General features: G+C 43.4%; 1 protein-coding gene across 1 annotated transcript in view; it reads left to right on the top strand.

Moving 5' to 3' along the window:
• The window catches only part of Pdzrn3 (PDZ domain containing ring finger 3), a 226732-nt gene that overhangs the window by 18463 nt on the left and 193139 nt on the right, over positions 1–15130 (top strand). The window contains exon 3 of the mRNA XM_028773028.1: positions 4083–4190. Within this exon, the coding sequence (XP_028628861.1) occupies positions 4083–4190 (108 nt within the window). The remainder of the gene's footprint in view (positions 1–4082; positions 4191–15130) is intronic.

The following is a 15130-nucleotide window of genomic DNA, read 5'->3' as shown; positions in this document are numbered from 1 at the left end:
GGAACCTGACATCAGGACTATCATTACACAAGTCTCTGTACAATGCTGTGAGCCAAATCCCATCACTTACTTACCAATTCTCATATCCCCTAAGAAGCAGTAGCCGGTCAGGTGCATCCTGTCATGTAAGCCTTGGGCAAGTGTATTTTATATCTGGGTACCTGGGATGAAAGCAACCCTTCTTGTTTTTCTTTGACTCAAGACAATAAAACAAATCCCGTGGTACATTAGTTCACCATGATTAATAAATCAGACTTGGAGTATGTTAGAAGAGGAGCCAGACAGACTAAGACAGAAGACAGATACCCAAGGGGGAAATCTGGCTGTCAGGAGTGAGCTTCAATTGATGTTGTTTAACTTTTGTGCTTTCTGTGTGCATGTATTCATATGTGTGCGTGTGTGTGTGTATGTGTGTGTATGTGTGTGCTCGCATATGTATACCTATACATTATAGCCAGAGAGCCACTCCAACTGTTTTGATTAACTTTAAAAGGATAGATTGTATTGTCTCTAAATTATACATTAATAACTAATTAGTCACTTAATCACTCTTCTTATTCTTTGTGCAGGTAGTTTGTTTATTTGCTTGTTTTGTTGTTTGTGTGTTTTGTTTTGAGACAGGGTCTGCCTATGTAACCCTTTCTGTCCTGGAACTCTATGTAGACCAGGTTGGCCTCAAACTCACCGAAATCCACCTGCCTCTGCCTTCCAAGGGCTGAGATTAAAGGCATATGCCACCTCCTCCAGCATCACTTCTTCTTCTACTTTTTTTTTTTTTGGTTTTTCAAGTCAGGGTTTCTCTGTGTAGTTCTGGCTGTCCTGGAACTCACTCGGTAGGCTAGGCTGGCCTCGAACTCAGAAATCTGCCTGCCTCTGCCTCCCAAGTGCTGGGATTAAAGGTGTGTGCCACCACAGCCCGGCTCCAGCATCACTTCTTTAAACAGTCTGTTCTACTTAGTGTTTTAGACATATAAACCACTAGCAACAAAGTATCTAATTATATACTCACACAAATTTAAAAATCATGAACTTGCCTGTCAGCATTGTATCTCAGAGGCCTTGCTAATCTCTGTATCTGTATAGTTCTGATTTTAGTATTTGTGCTGCCAAAGAGAACATCACACTGTTTCTCTTGAGACAGGGTCTCACTGGCCTGAAGCTCACCGAGTAGACTAGGCTAGCTGACCAGCAAGCCCCAAGGATCTACTTGTCTCTCTGTCTCTACAGCATTGGAATTGCAATTTAGTGCTGCCATGCCTTGCTTGCTTGCACGAGTGTGTGTGTGTGTGTGTGTGTGTGTGTGTGTATGTGCAAGTGTGTGTGCATGTGCAAGTGTGTCTGTCTGTGTATGTAAGTGTATGAGCATGCCTGTGTACTCTCAGGAGTTCCTGGGTATTGAACTCAGGTCCCCATGCTTGCCAGGCAAATGCTTTACTAGCTGACCTGTTACCACAGCCTCCTCTTTGCATTTCCTGCATTCCGGCCTCACCCTTCGCCACTGTTTTATATCCAATTCTGGTGTTGAGTGTTGCTTGTTCCTCTCAGATTTTTGCTTGAACTTGATTGCATCCCTTTATAGTAATTATTTAGGCACAGTGTAGTATTTTGCAAAGCAAATCAAAGCCCACCCTTCATCTCTTCTCTGGCCATGAAACGCAAAATGGCTGAACACAGAGATGCCATTTAATTTTTTTTTAATGAGATTATCGGCATGTTCTCTATGGGAAGTCCAACTTGCTTATAAGTCTTTTGCTGTCCAGTGAGACTCTTCAGTTACCTTAATCAGAATGTCGTGCAGACTGAGAAGTTGGACCCTGTTGGTGAGCTTTCTCATTGGAAAAAGGATTGCCTTTGACGATCTTGAGACTAAGACAGTTTTTAGCTGTGTCTTTTAGTTGTGTGCCTTTCACATCATTTAGCTGTTCTGAATTCAGGCTTTCCTCCTGTAGGGTAGATGACAGTGGCCCTTCCTGGTGGCTGTTGTGAGGATTGATTAATATGCATGCCTGGAGCCTCTCAAGGGGAAACAGAAACCTTCATGCATCTTTGTGCTGGCATTGTGATGCTCTTGTAGGAAGCTGGGTTGGGACACAGGCATGAATGAGGCTGCTAAGAGGAAAGGATGCTTGTAGCTTCTTAGCTGGTGAAGGGTTAGTGTGAGCAGAGTGCTGAGATGGTAATTAGTGATGGCTGGTGATGAGAGCTAACCTCATCCAGCACCCATGGCAGTGCTGACCCCGGTTCTAAGAAAGCATGGATGGAACTCAAATAAAACTAAGAGACCTGCATATGACATGTGGGGATAGACGATGGATGAATGCTTAATGCTCATGTTAGCCTGGGTTTTTGCTTCTTTGTTCTGGCATATATAAAAAGAAAAAGACCCAGGAATAAGTAGAGCAAGATAGATAGATAGATAGATAGATAGATAGATAGATAGATAGATAGAGGCAGACAGACAGACAAGGCATAAAGAGATACACAGAGAGAAAGAACCAGAGACAGAGAGTAAGAGTCAAGGAAAGAGTGAGAGGGGTGTGGGGAAAGAGAAACGGAGGGAGGGAAGGAGGGAGGGAGGGAGAGGGGGGAAAGAGAGAGAGGGGAGGGAGAGAGGAGGTTGTAGAATGTATCTTCTCAGCCTTAGTTAGCATTCTTTAGAAGAGTTGCCCCTCCTGCCCCTTCTCTCTTTACTTTCTCTCCCTCCCTTCTCTCTATTTCCCTCTATTCCCTCTCTCCATCTCTCCTCTCTGTTTGAAGAAGGAAATGTTATATTTTCATAGTTATTTTTGGCCATGGTATTTTTATATACTTATAGGGAGGACATTATTAAAGTAGATCTTGTGACATTGTGGGATGGAGTTTAACAAGGCATTGGTTTGGAGTTCTGTGGGATATCCTCTGCTTCCTTTTCAAGTCTTCTTATCTTATTAGTCTTTTGGATAAGATCGAGTATATTATCAGATGCTTTTGTTTGGAAACAGCACATGCTTGTGCCATGCAATTATTTAAAAACCCATCTGTTAATCACTAGAACTTTCTAAACACTTGGAGAAGACTCATCTTGGTGCTGTGTAGGCAGAAGTTTGTGGACAAGCTGGGGCAAGAATGAGCAATTGGACCCTTTTCTAATTAGGGAAAGGGGGGACTTTAAGAAATTAACTGACCTATTTGTCTTTATTTGTAAATATCTCTTTTCATAATTAGATTCTTACCTAGTGACCCCTGTAGCAGTTCTCTATGTAGGTAACACGTGGAGGAAGTGTCTAGTGAAATCTCCAGCTGGTCTCAGAAGGGCCGTTCAGCAGTGTTTGTCCCTTGTTCAAATTTGAGCCAGTCATGTAAATTGCTAAGGATCTCTCACCTTAGGTGTCTGTGTGCGGCATCAGAGGTTATCACACCCTCTTGACGGATGGATGGCAAGAGCTTTGGACTCTGCCCACGCTTCCTAAGTTGGTGTTTCATTCAGTCTCCAGAAATAGGGCAGTGTGGCTTAGCTGCACCTATAGCAGAGAAGAAAAAAGGGAGGGAGGGAGGGAGGGAGGGAGGGAGGGAGGAGGGAAAAAAGGAAGGAATTCAAGGATGGAGGGAGGAGAAGGAGGATGGAAAGAGGAAGGAAGGGGAAGCAGAAAGGGGAAGGTGCTGGGATGGAAAGTGAGGAAGAAGGAGAAAGGGAAATAAATGGAATCGAGAAGAAGAAAATGCAGTGAGGGTGTGAGAGTGGGCTCAGCGTGATCCTGCTTAGACTCGTACTGAGGAAGGTGATGCGTTAAGATATTTTGGACAGCATGCACATGCTGAAATAAAAGTATTACAGAGCAGAGAGGATGGCTGCTCGAAGATAGCACACCCCTCCTGTGCTCTAACTTTGGCTCTAGTTTGGAATATTTTTACAATGTATATGAGCCAGTTTCAGTTTAAAACAGAAATGAAAGGAAACAAACAGCATCCCCCCCACCCCTGCTTAACACCACTTTTGACAAGCTGAGGTTGCAGAGTGCAAAGTTTGGGGTTTTCTTTTTTCCATGCCAACTTCCATGCCTAGCATTCACGCCTGTGGTTTTTTTTTTTTTTTTAACCCAAAGGACAATCAAGATGGATCCTCCAGTGAAGGAATCTTTGTGTCCAAAATAGTTGACAGTGGGCCGGCAGCCAAGGAAGGAGGCCTGCAAATTCATGACAGGATTATTGAGGTATGTGAACACTGGCTGGTGTCTGAATAGGCTGCCTGCCATCCACCTTTGCCTGGCTCGGGCAGGATGTTTAGGGAGCTGGGGTTAGGGGCGCCTCTTGTAGGGATGGGTGGGCAGCAGTATACTTTGAGGGTGGTGTGTAACCTGATGGAGTGTTGATTGCCTTGGTGTGAAGTTGTTGTTCAGCAAGGAGAGACTGGATTGGGGAGGGGGGCAAGGCATGTTCACAGTTTGGCTCATCTCACGGAGACCTACATCTGTTTGCTATGCCTCGTTTCTAGCTCTGTGCAAAACAACCATCTGAGGGTTTGTACGCTAGTTAGAAACAGACGATCAGCCCCCTGTTGGAGAAATTGGGACTCAAATTGGGCATGAGTGTGTCAGCCTCAGAAAGAGTCGCTCTCCTTTCCTTAAGGCTCACAGCGCAGCAAAGCAGGCAGTTTGTGCTCTTTCATGCTCGCCTTCTGGCTGCTTGCCTGGGGTCCATTGTACCGTTTGATTGCCTGGAGACATGCAGGTCAAAGTCGACTGTAGGATCCTCTCTCATCAGCACCCATGGATTCCTTTTTCAGTTACTGTGTAGCAGGTTTGTAGATTGACACTGATGGATCCCCTCAACAGCACCAAACAGCGCTTCAGCATTCCGGTGACAGATTAGGTACAGTTCTAGGATGCAGAAAGGAAGCTGATGACTTCTCGCCTCTTCGCATGGGTTCTTGTTGCAAAGTTTGAGAGACTTCTGGTCGCTGTTTTGGACCATTCAGATTTCCCATTTTTAATGAGTATTTCTGGGAACTAAACTGTTTCATCCCCTTCTAGAGAAAAAGTAACTATGAGGTTCCAGGGTGACCTGCTAGATGCCAGAGGAAGCTCATTCGTGGCCATGGCCATGGCCATAATCACTGAACAGAAAGCCAGAAAAGCATCACAAATACCTGAGCAGTCTGCTCTCCCAGACATCTTGGTTTAGCATATGTATCTCCTGGGCATTTTTATGTTAAGCCATAAGTGAAGTTTATGTTACTCGTGGGCATCTTCTTGAGGGCATGAAGTGTCAAGAAGATAGAGAACAGAATTTCCAGTGCTTCAGTTTTATGTGAACCAACTGAATAGTGAATAGTATAGTTTTTCTCAGGGTAATTGTATGTCCTTTGAGGGATACAGAGTTAAATCTTCCTGAGTAAACAAAGTAACCGAGTTAAGGCTGAGAATAAGAGCCTGTGGTCACCTAAGTGTTCAAAGATACTTGATTTTTGACTTAAGGATGCTATTAATATTGTTACACTGCCTTTGACCTTCAAATGAGATCTGAACTTGGAGTTAAACCTTATACATTGGACTTTCCAGCCTAGATTAATAGATTTTCTCTAACAGCCACTTGCTTGGACAGCAGCCCCGTTCCTGAGAGCTCAGATGCATTACCATAGTTTTTGAAAGCGAATACATTTTCTGGGACTATTGTTCAAAAAGATAAGTACAGCCTGTGTTGCCAAGGCATCGGTGGGACAGCCAGTTTCTCAAGTCATGGAATTTCATTGCTCTTAAGTTTTGCAAATGAGAAATCTCCAGCTGGGTAGGATTTTCTTTTGGCAGATGATGATCTGTGTTTGAAATGTTCAGTACGGTTTCTGGTAAGTCACACTCCCCCTTTGGACAGTATGTAAAATATTAATCATGCCCCACTGTTGAGACAGAAAGGGAGATCCCGAAAGAGAGCCGCCACATGCATAATCACAACCGACAAAGCGCACCCTTCTCCGTTGGGTTCTAATCTCTTCTGACATGATAGAGTGATTCTCGTGACTTCATATAGGCTCTCTGCTTCACCTCATCTGTGTTGGGTTTTATTAACAGGGGGCAAGGATCTGATGGCTCAGTGTGTGTGTGTGTGTGTGCGAGAGAGAGAGAGAGAGAGAGAGAGAGAGAGAGAGAGAGAGAGAGAGAAGAGAGAGAGAACACATATGGGAAGAATTAGGCTTCCTGTTTTCCTGTCCCAAATCTTCCCATTTTCAAGGCGGTGAGCAGGCTTAGCAGAGCCCCAGTGTGGGAACTTTAGTCCTTTCAAGAGGCTGCTGATATTAAATCCAGAGAAAGATGCAACCTCATCCATTCTGCGGGGTGAGTCTGTCCCATATGAGTTGCTACATGAGCATCTGGGTACAACAGCTTTAGAAGATGTGGGGATGCTGTCAGAAGCCGTGCCTTTTAAGTAGATGCCAGCTGTGGGCTATCAGGCCGTTGGTTACCACTGCTATGAGAACTGCCATCTTTGAAGCAACCTTTTGTGGTGTTGAATGGGTTACAGTCCTTTGCTCAGGAATGGAGCTGTCAGCATCCCTTTCTTCCCAGACTGCCTGAGTGACAGTCCCGGATGGGATTCCTGCTCTTGTGCTGCCAAGGCCTGGTGAGAAAGCAGGAGCTGGGGCTGTTGGGCCCCTTGCGTTAAGTGCCCTCCCAGCATGTGTGGCAGGAGCATTAGGTGTGTGCTAGCTAGCGCTGTGTATCCTCTGTTGGCCTGGGTCTGTATGTGTAGATTGCCATTCTCCCCCACATCTGCCTCAGAGACACAGCATGCGCCCCATGTTCAGTGTTGGCTTCTGATCCTCATTTTGTCCTTCCTACCCCTCCACCTCCAACCCTTCCGGGCCGCCTTCTGCTCTTGACTCTTCCTTGAATTCTAGCAGTTTGAGAACATGAGAAGAATCTTCATAGTGCCCAAAGCATGAGTTAACCAATGGGAGCAGGATCTTCACAAACAGAACACATCTCTGTGATCTGGAGTTTAGACCTAATCAGATCCTACCCAAGTCTGATGTAATGACATAGGAAGAACAAAAGTTGAAAAAGCACATAAAAACAATATAAGCCTTAAAAATCCTCAGGGGTGTCCCAGGCAGGGAACAAGCCATCTTTCTGTAGTGTAGCCAACACTAGCCACCTCTCTGTTGCTCCAGTTCCTTATCATGCCGAGTGTTTGGCAAGCTCTCTGAACACCTCCTTTGGCTGAATGTCCATTTAGAAAAAAAAATCATAAGAAAGCCTAGGAACAGAGAGCCTGGCAAGCACACTTTGATGCTTGTTCTGTGCACTCCCTCCACCCTCTTTTGCTCTCCCTCTTTTGCATATGTGTGTATCTATTTCTCTTGTATGTAGATACTTATACCTATATATGTATATAGATAAATAGATTCATAGATAATGAGTTCTATCTTGAAGCTTTATGAATTGGAAGACTGAGCCCAGTCTTCTGTTTGTTAGGGCTTGCATCAGGTGGTGATAAAAGCCTATAGCAATTGCGTGGTTGAAATAGCTTTTGGTTCAGGCCGGCAAACGTGACTCTGTGGGTGTAGAGAAAGAGCCACCACGTCCTCCGTTCCCAGAATTCATAAACACACACTTGTCCCAAAAGCTCTCTGACTCAAGAGACCTGAGAGCAGTCAGAATCTCTGTGGAGCCCCAGAGGGTTTGGTGGGAGCCACTCCTCCTCTGCCTTTGTCTGTTTGGCTGTGCTGTCCTTGCTAATCAGGTTCCCTAGAAAGCCAAGCAGGGTCTTCCCCCCGCCCCACCTCCGCAGCCAGTGCTTAGTTTGCAGCACAAGGGTCACCAGTGTGTATTTTTATAGGGAAGATAATGTTCTGAGACCAGTGGAAGTGGCAGGATGGCCTATGAATCAACATGATAGAGTGTGCTTTTTCTTTTTCCTTGTCTTTAAAGACTGGAGGACTCTCTTGGTTTTGGATTCTTTTCCTTTTATTTTACTGTAACTTCAGGCTCACAGGCACAAACGTCTGTGCATTCTTTGAGCATTTACTTCAGCCTTTGCTGACCCCATTTTTTTTCTTTGCTTATGAGGGTACCTTGTGTCCCCTTCATGCAGCAGAGAGAACGCCAGTCTCATAAGTGTGTCAGTATTTTTTATATTCATTTGTGTGTCTATGAATCTGTTCATCATGCATGCACATGTGTGGATGTCAGAGAACAACTTGCCAGGAGGGAGTTCTCGCCTTCTACCATGCAGTATTTCTCGGGGATTGGACGCAGGTTGCTAGGCTGGGCAGCAAGCACCCTTCTCTGCTGAGCCCTCTTGTGGCCCCCTTCCCTGCTTTTTTTTTTTTTAGAATTAAAATAAATTCTTACATAAATTCAAAATGGTGATCTAAACCAGGAAGTTGACAGTAACACAACACTGTCACTTGCAGAATTGAGTCACATTTTGTTACTACTTCCTGTAATATTCTTTTCTAGCAAAAGAAAATCCCCTGTGGTATGAGTTACTTTTCTTATTGTGACAAAATATAGGACAAAAGAAGTGGAGGGGAGGTCTGCTTTGGCTTATTGTGTGAGGGCACAGTTGATCACAGTGAAGAAGATATGGTGGCAGGAGGCTGAGGCCGCCAGTCACACTGCATACACAGACAGGAAGCAGAGAGGTGAATGCTGTGGTCACCTCACTTTCTCCCTTTAATTCAATCAGGACCCTAGTCAATGGAACCATACTGCCCAGGTATGGGGTGGGCCTTCCTACCTTAATTAATTTTCTCTGGAAATGTCGAGTTGACAGAATAAAGCATCACACCTGCCATGGCTTTCATTCAGCTGTCATATTTCTTCGATTTACTTGATCTTAGAATAATTCTTGTCTTCCATACCAAAATATCTTTTTGCATATTATCTTCTTTTGGGGGAGATGAGAATGCTTCAAGTCAACCCTTTCAGATTAAATTTTGTTTTGTTTTTAAATATATTCTGATTATAGGTTTTTCTCCCCCAAGTCCTCCTAGTCTCTGTTTATCCATCCACATCTGTGTCCTTTCTTGCTCTCTCTCATTAGAAAACAAACAGACATCTAAAGGAAAGAAAGGCAGAAAATAGAAAGAAAAAAAGACAAACAGAAAGAAAAAAGAAAAAGGAAAAAGTAATAAAATAAGATAAAAGCAAAGAAACTTGAATAGAACAAAACAAAGATGAATATAGAAAAAGAGCCAAGGAAAAAAGCACAACACACACACACACACACACACACACACACACACACACGCCAATTCACTTCCCACGTTATGTCTTTTTGCTTTGTCTTGGGACCCACTGTGTTTAACCAGGGGTGCCTGTGTGACCATGGCTTGGAAACTATCTGTTGGGTCCTGGTGGACTCCTCAGTCTATCACGAAGCTTTTCCCAGTGCCCTTTTTTAATTTTATTTCATGATTAGGGTATAATTGAATTGCTGGGGCTGGTCGTGAACTTGCAGTCTTACTGCCTTCACCTCCCAGATAGCTAGGATTATAAGAACATACCACCAGGTTCAGCTGATGGGAGTTTTCATTGCTTTCAGTCATCCTTAGTTGACAGAGTCTCTGAAAAAAATGTCTCTGTGTATGTGTAAACACACACACACCAGCTATTCACTCAGTTCTGCTTCGGCATTCATCCATATGCATGTCTTGAAACCATGCTGACGTCAGTAAGTCTAATCTTAGCCCAAGTCCATGTGTTTGGCTTTATTCATCCTCTGTATGGATTTCCAGTTCTGGGGCGAGAACGTTTGGAAATGGTGAGCAGTGCACTTTTTCCTTTGAATTAAATGGCTCACATTTATTTAGACATTACCGGTGATCAAAGCTTACTGATGAAAAAAAATCTTAAAATGTTTCCATTTAGGGTTTGGTTTAATTTTAGAGAAAACCTATTTCTGTGAGCTAAATAACACTTGGTTATGTCATTCGTTTCAGAAGTGAGAAAACTGTACATTCCTTATGCAAGAACAGATAGCAAGCATCATGGCTAAACAGACACAAACATAGATGATCTGTTTTTGGATAATGTCAAAAATAAAGCCATGGATTCCCACTGTCACAGTCACGGATCTCCACTGAGCACATCCAACAGGAGAGCACAAAAAACTCAATTAGTCATTTTAATAAGAAAAAACTTGGAGCATGAGAGATACCTCCCTCTTGTAAAGTATTCACTGTGCTATGCTAACATGAGGACCCATGTCCATTCCCTAGAAACCACCAAAAAAGCTGGACATAGTGATAGACACATACAATTACAGTACTCAGAAGTGGAGACAGGAGGATTCTTGGAGCTCACTGGGCAGGCAGTCTTGTCGAATCTAAAAATAGCAGGCAAATGAGAGCTCCTGCTTGAAAACACAAAGTAGACAACTCCTTAGAAAGAACAGTACCTGGGCTCATCCTCTGGCCTCCACACATATGCATGTATGTTCTCTCCACACCAACGTTTACCTGCATACTCATAAGCACAAACATACAGACCAAAACTATCTGAATATGGTGGCCCCTGCCAGAAATCCCAGAATTCAGGAGGCTAAAGCAGCCAGACTCTGAGTTGAAGGACAACTTGGGGTACGGCGCAAGATCCCGTGTGCAAACAGACAAAGTAAGCAGAACTTACTTGTTCAATGTGGAAACTTTAATACCCTTGTTGTCTGTCTTAGTTCGGGTTTTATTGCTGTGTACAGACACCATTAGCATGGCAGTTCTTATAATGGAAAGCATTTAACTGGAGCTGGCTTACAGTTCTCAGGTTTAGTCCATTATTTTCATGGTTGGAAATGTAGTGGCATGCAGGCAGATATAATCCTGGAGAAGGAGCTAAGAGTTCTACATCTTGATCAGCAGGCAACAGGAGGAGACTACCACACTAGGCCTAGCGTAAGCACATGAAACCTCATCACCTAGCTGCACAATGACACACTTCCTCCAACAAGGCCACACCTCCTAATAGTGACACTCCCTATGGGCCAAACATTCAAACACGAGTTTATGGGAGGGCATTCCTATTCAAACAATTATCCATGTATTTTGTTTTGATGAAAGATATGTGATATAGCCCAACCTATGTTCAGAAGATTCTCTGTCAGCTGCAGAGCAGGTGGGGTCTAGGGACCAGCTGTTAGTAACATTCCAGCTGTTTCCAGAGGCCAACCTTGGAACTGCATCTCATACACCAACTTCTGTTGGCAGACAGTGACATCTCCCAGGATTATGAGTAGGGTGAATTCCGAATCTGCCCCGGCCCTCGGGGATTCAATGAGACCTTAGGGAAGGGGGCAAAGAATGAAGGGACAAGAGACACAAGAAATGAGAGCAAGTCTGGAGTTCTGATCAAGCTCTGAAACTTTAATTTTGGGTGCAGGTTATAAAGACACAGCAAACCAGGAAGTTTGAGCGAGGGTTAATGCTCAGGGCTATCCCACTATTGAATCCTCATTGTCTAAGACCATCCCACTGTCATATCCTTATTGCCCTAGACCATCCCATTCTCATAACCGGCTCCCAGGAAATGCCAGATGTTCTTTAAGTTCTTGGGGCCTGAGACCCGTGAACGTCCTCTCTTAACCTTGTACTGACTAGGCTTTCTAGAACAGCAGGTAACTTCCTAGGTTCTCTTAGGACAGCAGGTAGTTTCCTGGGTTTGGCTCCTTGCAGGAATCCATGCATGACTGAATGTGTATGAGTGTGGTGACCATTCAGCAATGTCTGCCATGGGTGTGAGGAAGAAGATGGGTAAAGCTTTGGTCATATTTTCTGTCTCTGTGTAGACTAACTTAAATTATGTTTTGGAATCTCTGTGTGTCCATTTGTAAGCGATGATAGTTTTCTTCAGTGTCATATCTTTGTACTCAATGGCTTGGTGTTCAGATATAAAATAAAGAAGCATTGGCAAAGCACTTCTTTCTTCCTTGAACCCCTCCATATTGCCACTTTTACACCTACCCTACAGCAGTAAGCAACCCTAGCAGGTTTGTATAACACTTTCCCAAAGTGTAACTGATCTTTTTGGCATCAGAAAGAGTGCGTTGGGGCAGAGAGAGTCCTGAAAATTAAATCAGGGCATGTAGATTTGAGCCTCTGCCCAATCAGTCTCTCTGCAGTCTTTCCATCTTTAATGTCTTTTGTCTCGAGAATGGGACAACTATTTGCCACCCATTGTGTCGCCTGAACTGGTCAGGGAGATGGTGCAAGTCAAAAGATTTTTTTGCTATCATAACAAGTGAGGATTATTATTTCAGATTAATATTTTTGTGTGTATTATAAGAATTTATACCAAAGCTAAATATAGAAGTTAACTAAAACATGCCTTGGTCTAGTTTCTTCTACGTGTTTAAGCAGGAACATGGTGCTGCTACTGGACTATGGAGAAAGGCCTGTACTGTTTTAGAGAGATGCATTTTCTAGGATAAACCTGTAACCAGTCAGAACTAAACACTCCCTCTGTACTCTACAGTTGCCTTTTAGACAGACAGCATCACGTGGCACCCTTTCTGGGGATACATTGAACTCTTTGTGCCGGTCTCTATACTTCAGTATTTATTGCTCTTGTTATTATTTTCTTACTATTTCGCTTCCAAATCTAGACTTTTAGATAAATGTCTTTGTAGCGTACAGCGTTTCATGCCAGTCATGTAAACGCACATAAAAGGTGAAGAAAACGCCTCATGTGGTCTGAAGCAATTATTTATCTTAAAGACGTTTGTGAAACTTAGCCTCTGCAAAGGTCAATAAGCAGCTTTTAGTTAATACAGGTATTTTGTGTGTGGGGGGGGGGGGGATTGTGGGAAGCTTAAAATACTTAAAACTGTATTTTGTGATGCTGAAGTCTCTGAAGTACTCCTGTTCATATAATATAGAAAACAATAAAAATGGAGAGGGGAGCACTTGGCTACTGTCACTGTTCATCTGCATTGTAGCGTGGTTGGATTTGGAATCACCTAGGAGACGCAATGTATCTGTGTGAGCTTCCAGAGGAGTTTAACTAAGAGAAGTTGCACCCTGAACATAGGTGACTCTGGCCCACAGGGTTGCCGGCAGGCGGAGAGGAAGACTAAATAAAAGGGGGAAAGGGAGAAAGTTGGCAGTGTGCTGGCTCTCCAGTCCTTACCCTCTTCCTGATCTTCTAAAATGTGAAGAGCTCCAGCCCTGTGCTCCCCCTGCCATGAATCCCACTATAATGGATGCCTACCTTCTCAAACTATGGACCCAGACAGGTTCTTCTCATAAGCTGTTTCAGTCAGGAGTTTAGTTACTTTGAAGAGAAATCTAGCACAGCTAGCATGCACAGGACCTTCCAAATTAAGTTGCAGGTTTGCCTGTCATAGCTCATGACACATGCATTGCATGTGGAGATGAATGGGGGCCATCTCAGACTGAAGCTCTGCAGTCCTGGTGTCCTGTTGACTGCTTCTCTCCCACCCTGTGCCCATTAGTCAGAGATTGCTTCATGGAGGCAAGTTGTGCTTCCCTGGGAGTTCCGACCCTGTCTCCCATACTCATATCTTAAGATTTAACTAGATCCCAAGGCATATTTCAAACCTAAGAATAAACCAGAAGTGAGTGTTAGCCTATTAAGTTTCTCAAGTGAATATTGGGTTCAAAAGTTAAGTCTTAGATAATTTCCTAAGGACAACAAAACAGTACAACAAACCCTTGGTGATAATACAGATAAAATACCTTTAATATGTAGTCACCTTATTTATATAAGATAGTGATACGTTTATCTTAAAGTATGGGGGCTTTAAGAACAGTAAACCCCATGTGCTCATTAGAAAGTTACACCTTCAAATGTGTTACTGCCCTTTAAAAATCTGTGTATTTTTGTGTGTATATGAAATTCACAGTATGGGTGTGAAGGTCAGAGGACAACTTTGAATGGTCATTTCTCTCCTTCTGCCATGTGGGTCCCAGGAATTGAAACATTGGGGTCATCGGGCAAGTGTTTTTACCCATTGAATTAAGTTTCAGTGTATTTTTTTATATGGTGCTATGAATGAAAAGGAGCTACAGACATTGGTATTAGATTTTCAGGGCGCGTTTAGAACAATCAGATTTAAAATGTAAAGAGAATACTAGGGGAAGCCCCTTCGAAGCAGTAGATAGACATGGTTTTGAAAGCTGAAGCTAAGCAGAGTGCGGCTAGGGCAGGACTGTCCAATGTGGGCAGTGAGGAAGTGATGACCATCACAACTGTCCGTGGGAATTACAATAAGGAAGACTTAGAACAGAGTAGCCGCTGCCAACACTGAGCTGAAGTTATGCCACTTTGTTCCTCTAATGAAAATGAGTCCTGTGAGCTGTCAAGGGATAGGCTGAAGGGATAGGCAGTCCACCATGCTGAGTGCCACCCTGCTCAATGAAGACCTCTGACTTTGACCCTTCTTTGGCTATTTTGATAGTGACTAAACTCTGAGGGCCAGTCCACCCTTTTCTTCCCTGTTTTAATTTGTTTTCTATTTCTTGTTTAAAATCAGTGACCCTTCTGAATCTGGATTGTGTAAGAGCTGTCACTTCCTCAGGCCATATAAAATGATGATAATTGATCAGTCAGAAGTAATCCTTAATTTACTTTTTAGTGTGAACAACGTGGTCATACTCCATGCTGCTTTTCTCGCTTTTTCAGTTCTCTTGATTTCTATCTGCGTTACTTCCTTTCTCTTGCCTGTATTAGGGGATCCTTTGACAGCTCCAAGGAATTAGAAGAGGCAAGAGTTTGAGGGACTTGGATTTCATATTCAACCTTTCTCCAGTTGAAAGAAGAGTCCCAACCTTAGGGGAACAATTGCTAAGCATAGCCTCTGATTTACTGTTAGAAGAACTTGAGTGAGACAAAATGTATGTGCACTTCACTAATCAGAAAAGGGGGGTTGTTCTTATTCTAGAACAGTTTCTGCTTGGAAGTGTATGTCCACAAACATGTTGATTTCAGAATTCATTAGCCTAATCTATCCAACCTGCATTCTTTCAAAATGTTATAAAACCATAGAGAGATGCACTATTCATTGTTTTCTCTGGTTGGAACTCATGAAACCGCCATGACTCAGGAGTTGTTGGGCTAAGAGCAGAAACTCATTCATTCCTTTGTGGGGTTAGCGTGGAGGTCCATCCGATGGGACGTAGGCCTGGATGCATAAAGTCTCA

This window comes from Grammomys surdaster, unplaced genomic scaffold (genome assembly GCF_004785775.1).
Source record: "Grammomys surdaster isolate TR1022 unplaced genomic scaffold, NIH_TR_1.0 220, whole genome shotgun sequence".
Lineage (NCBI taxonomy): Eukaryota > Metazoa > Chordata > Mammalia > Rodentia > Muridae > Grammomys > Grammomys surdaster.
Note: the sequence above shows the minus strand (reverse complement) of the source record. Positions and strands in the feature narration are given on the sequence as shown.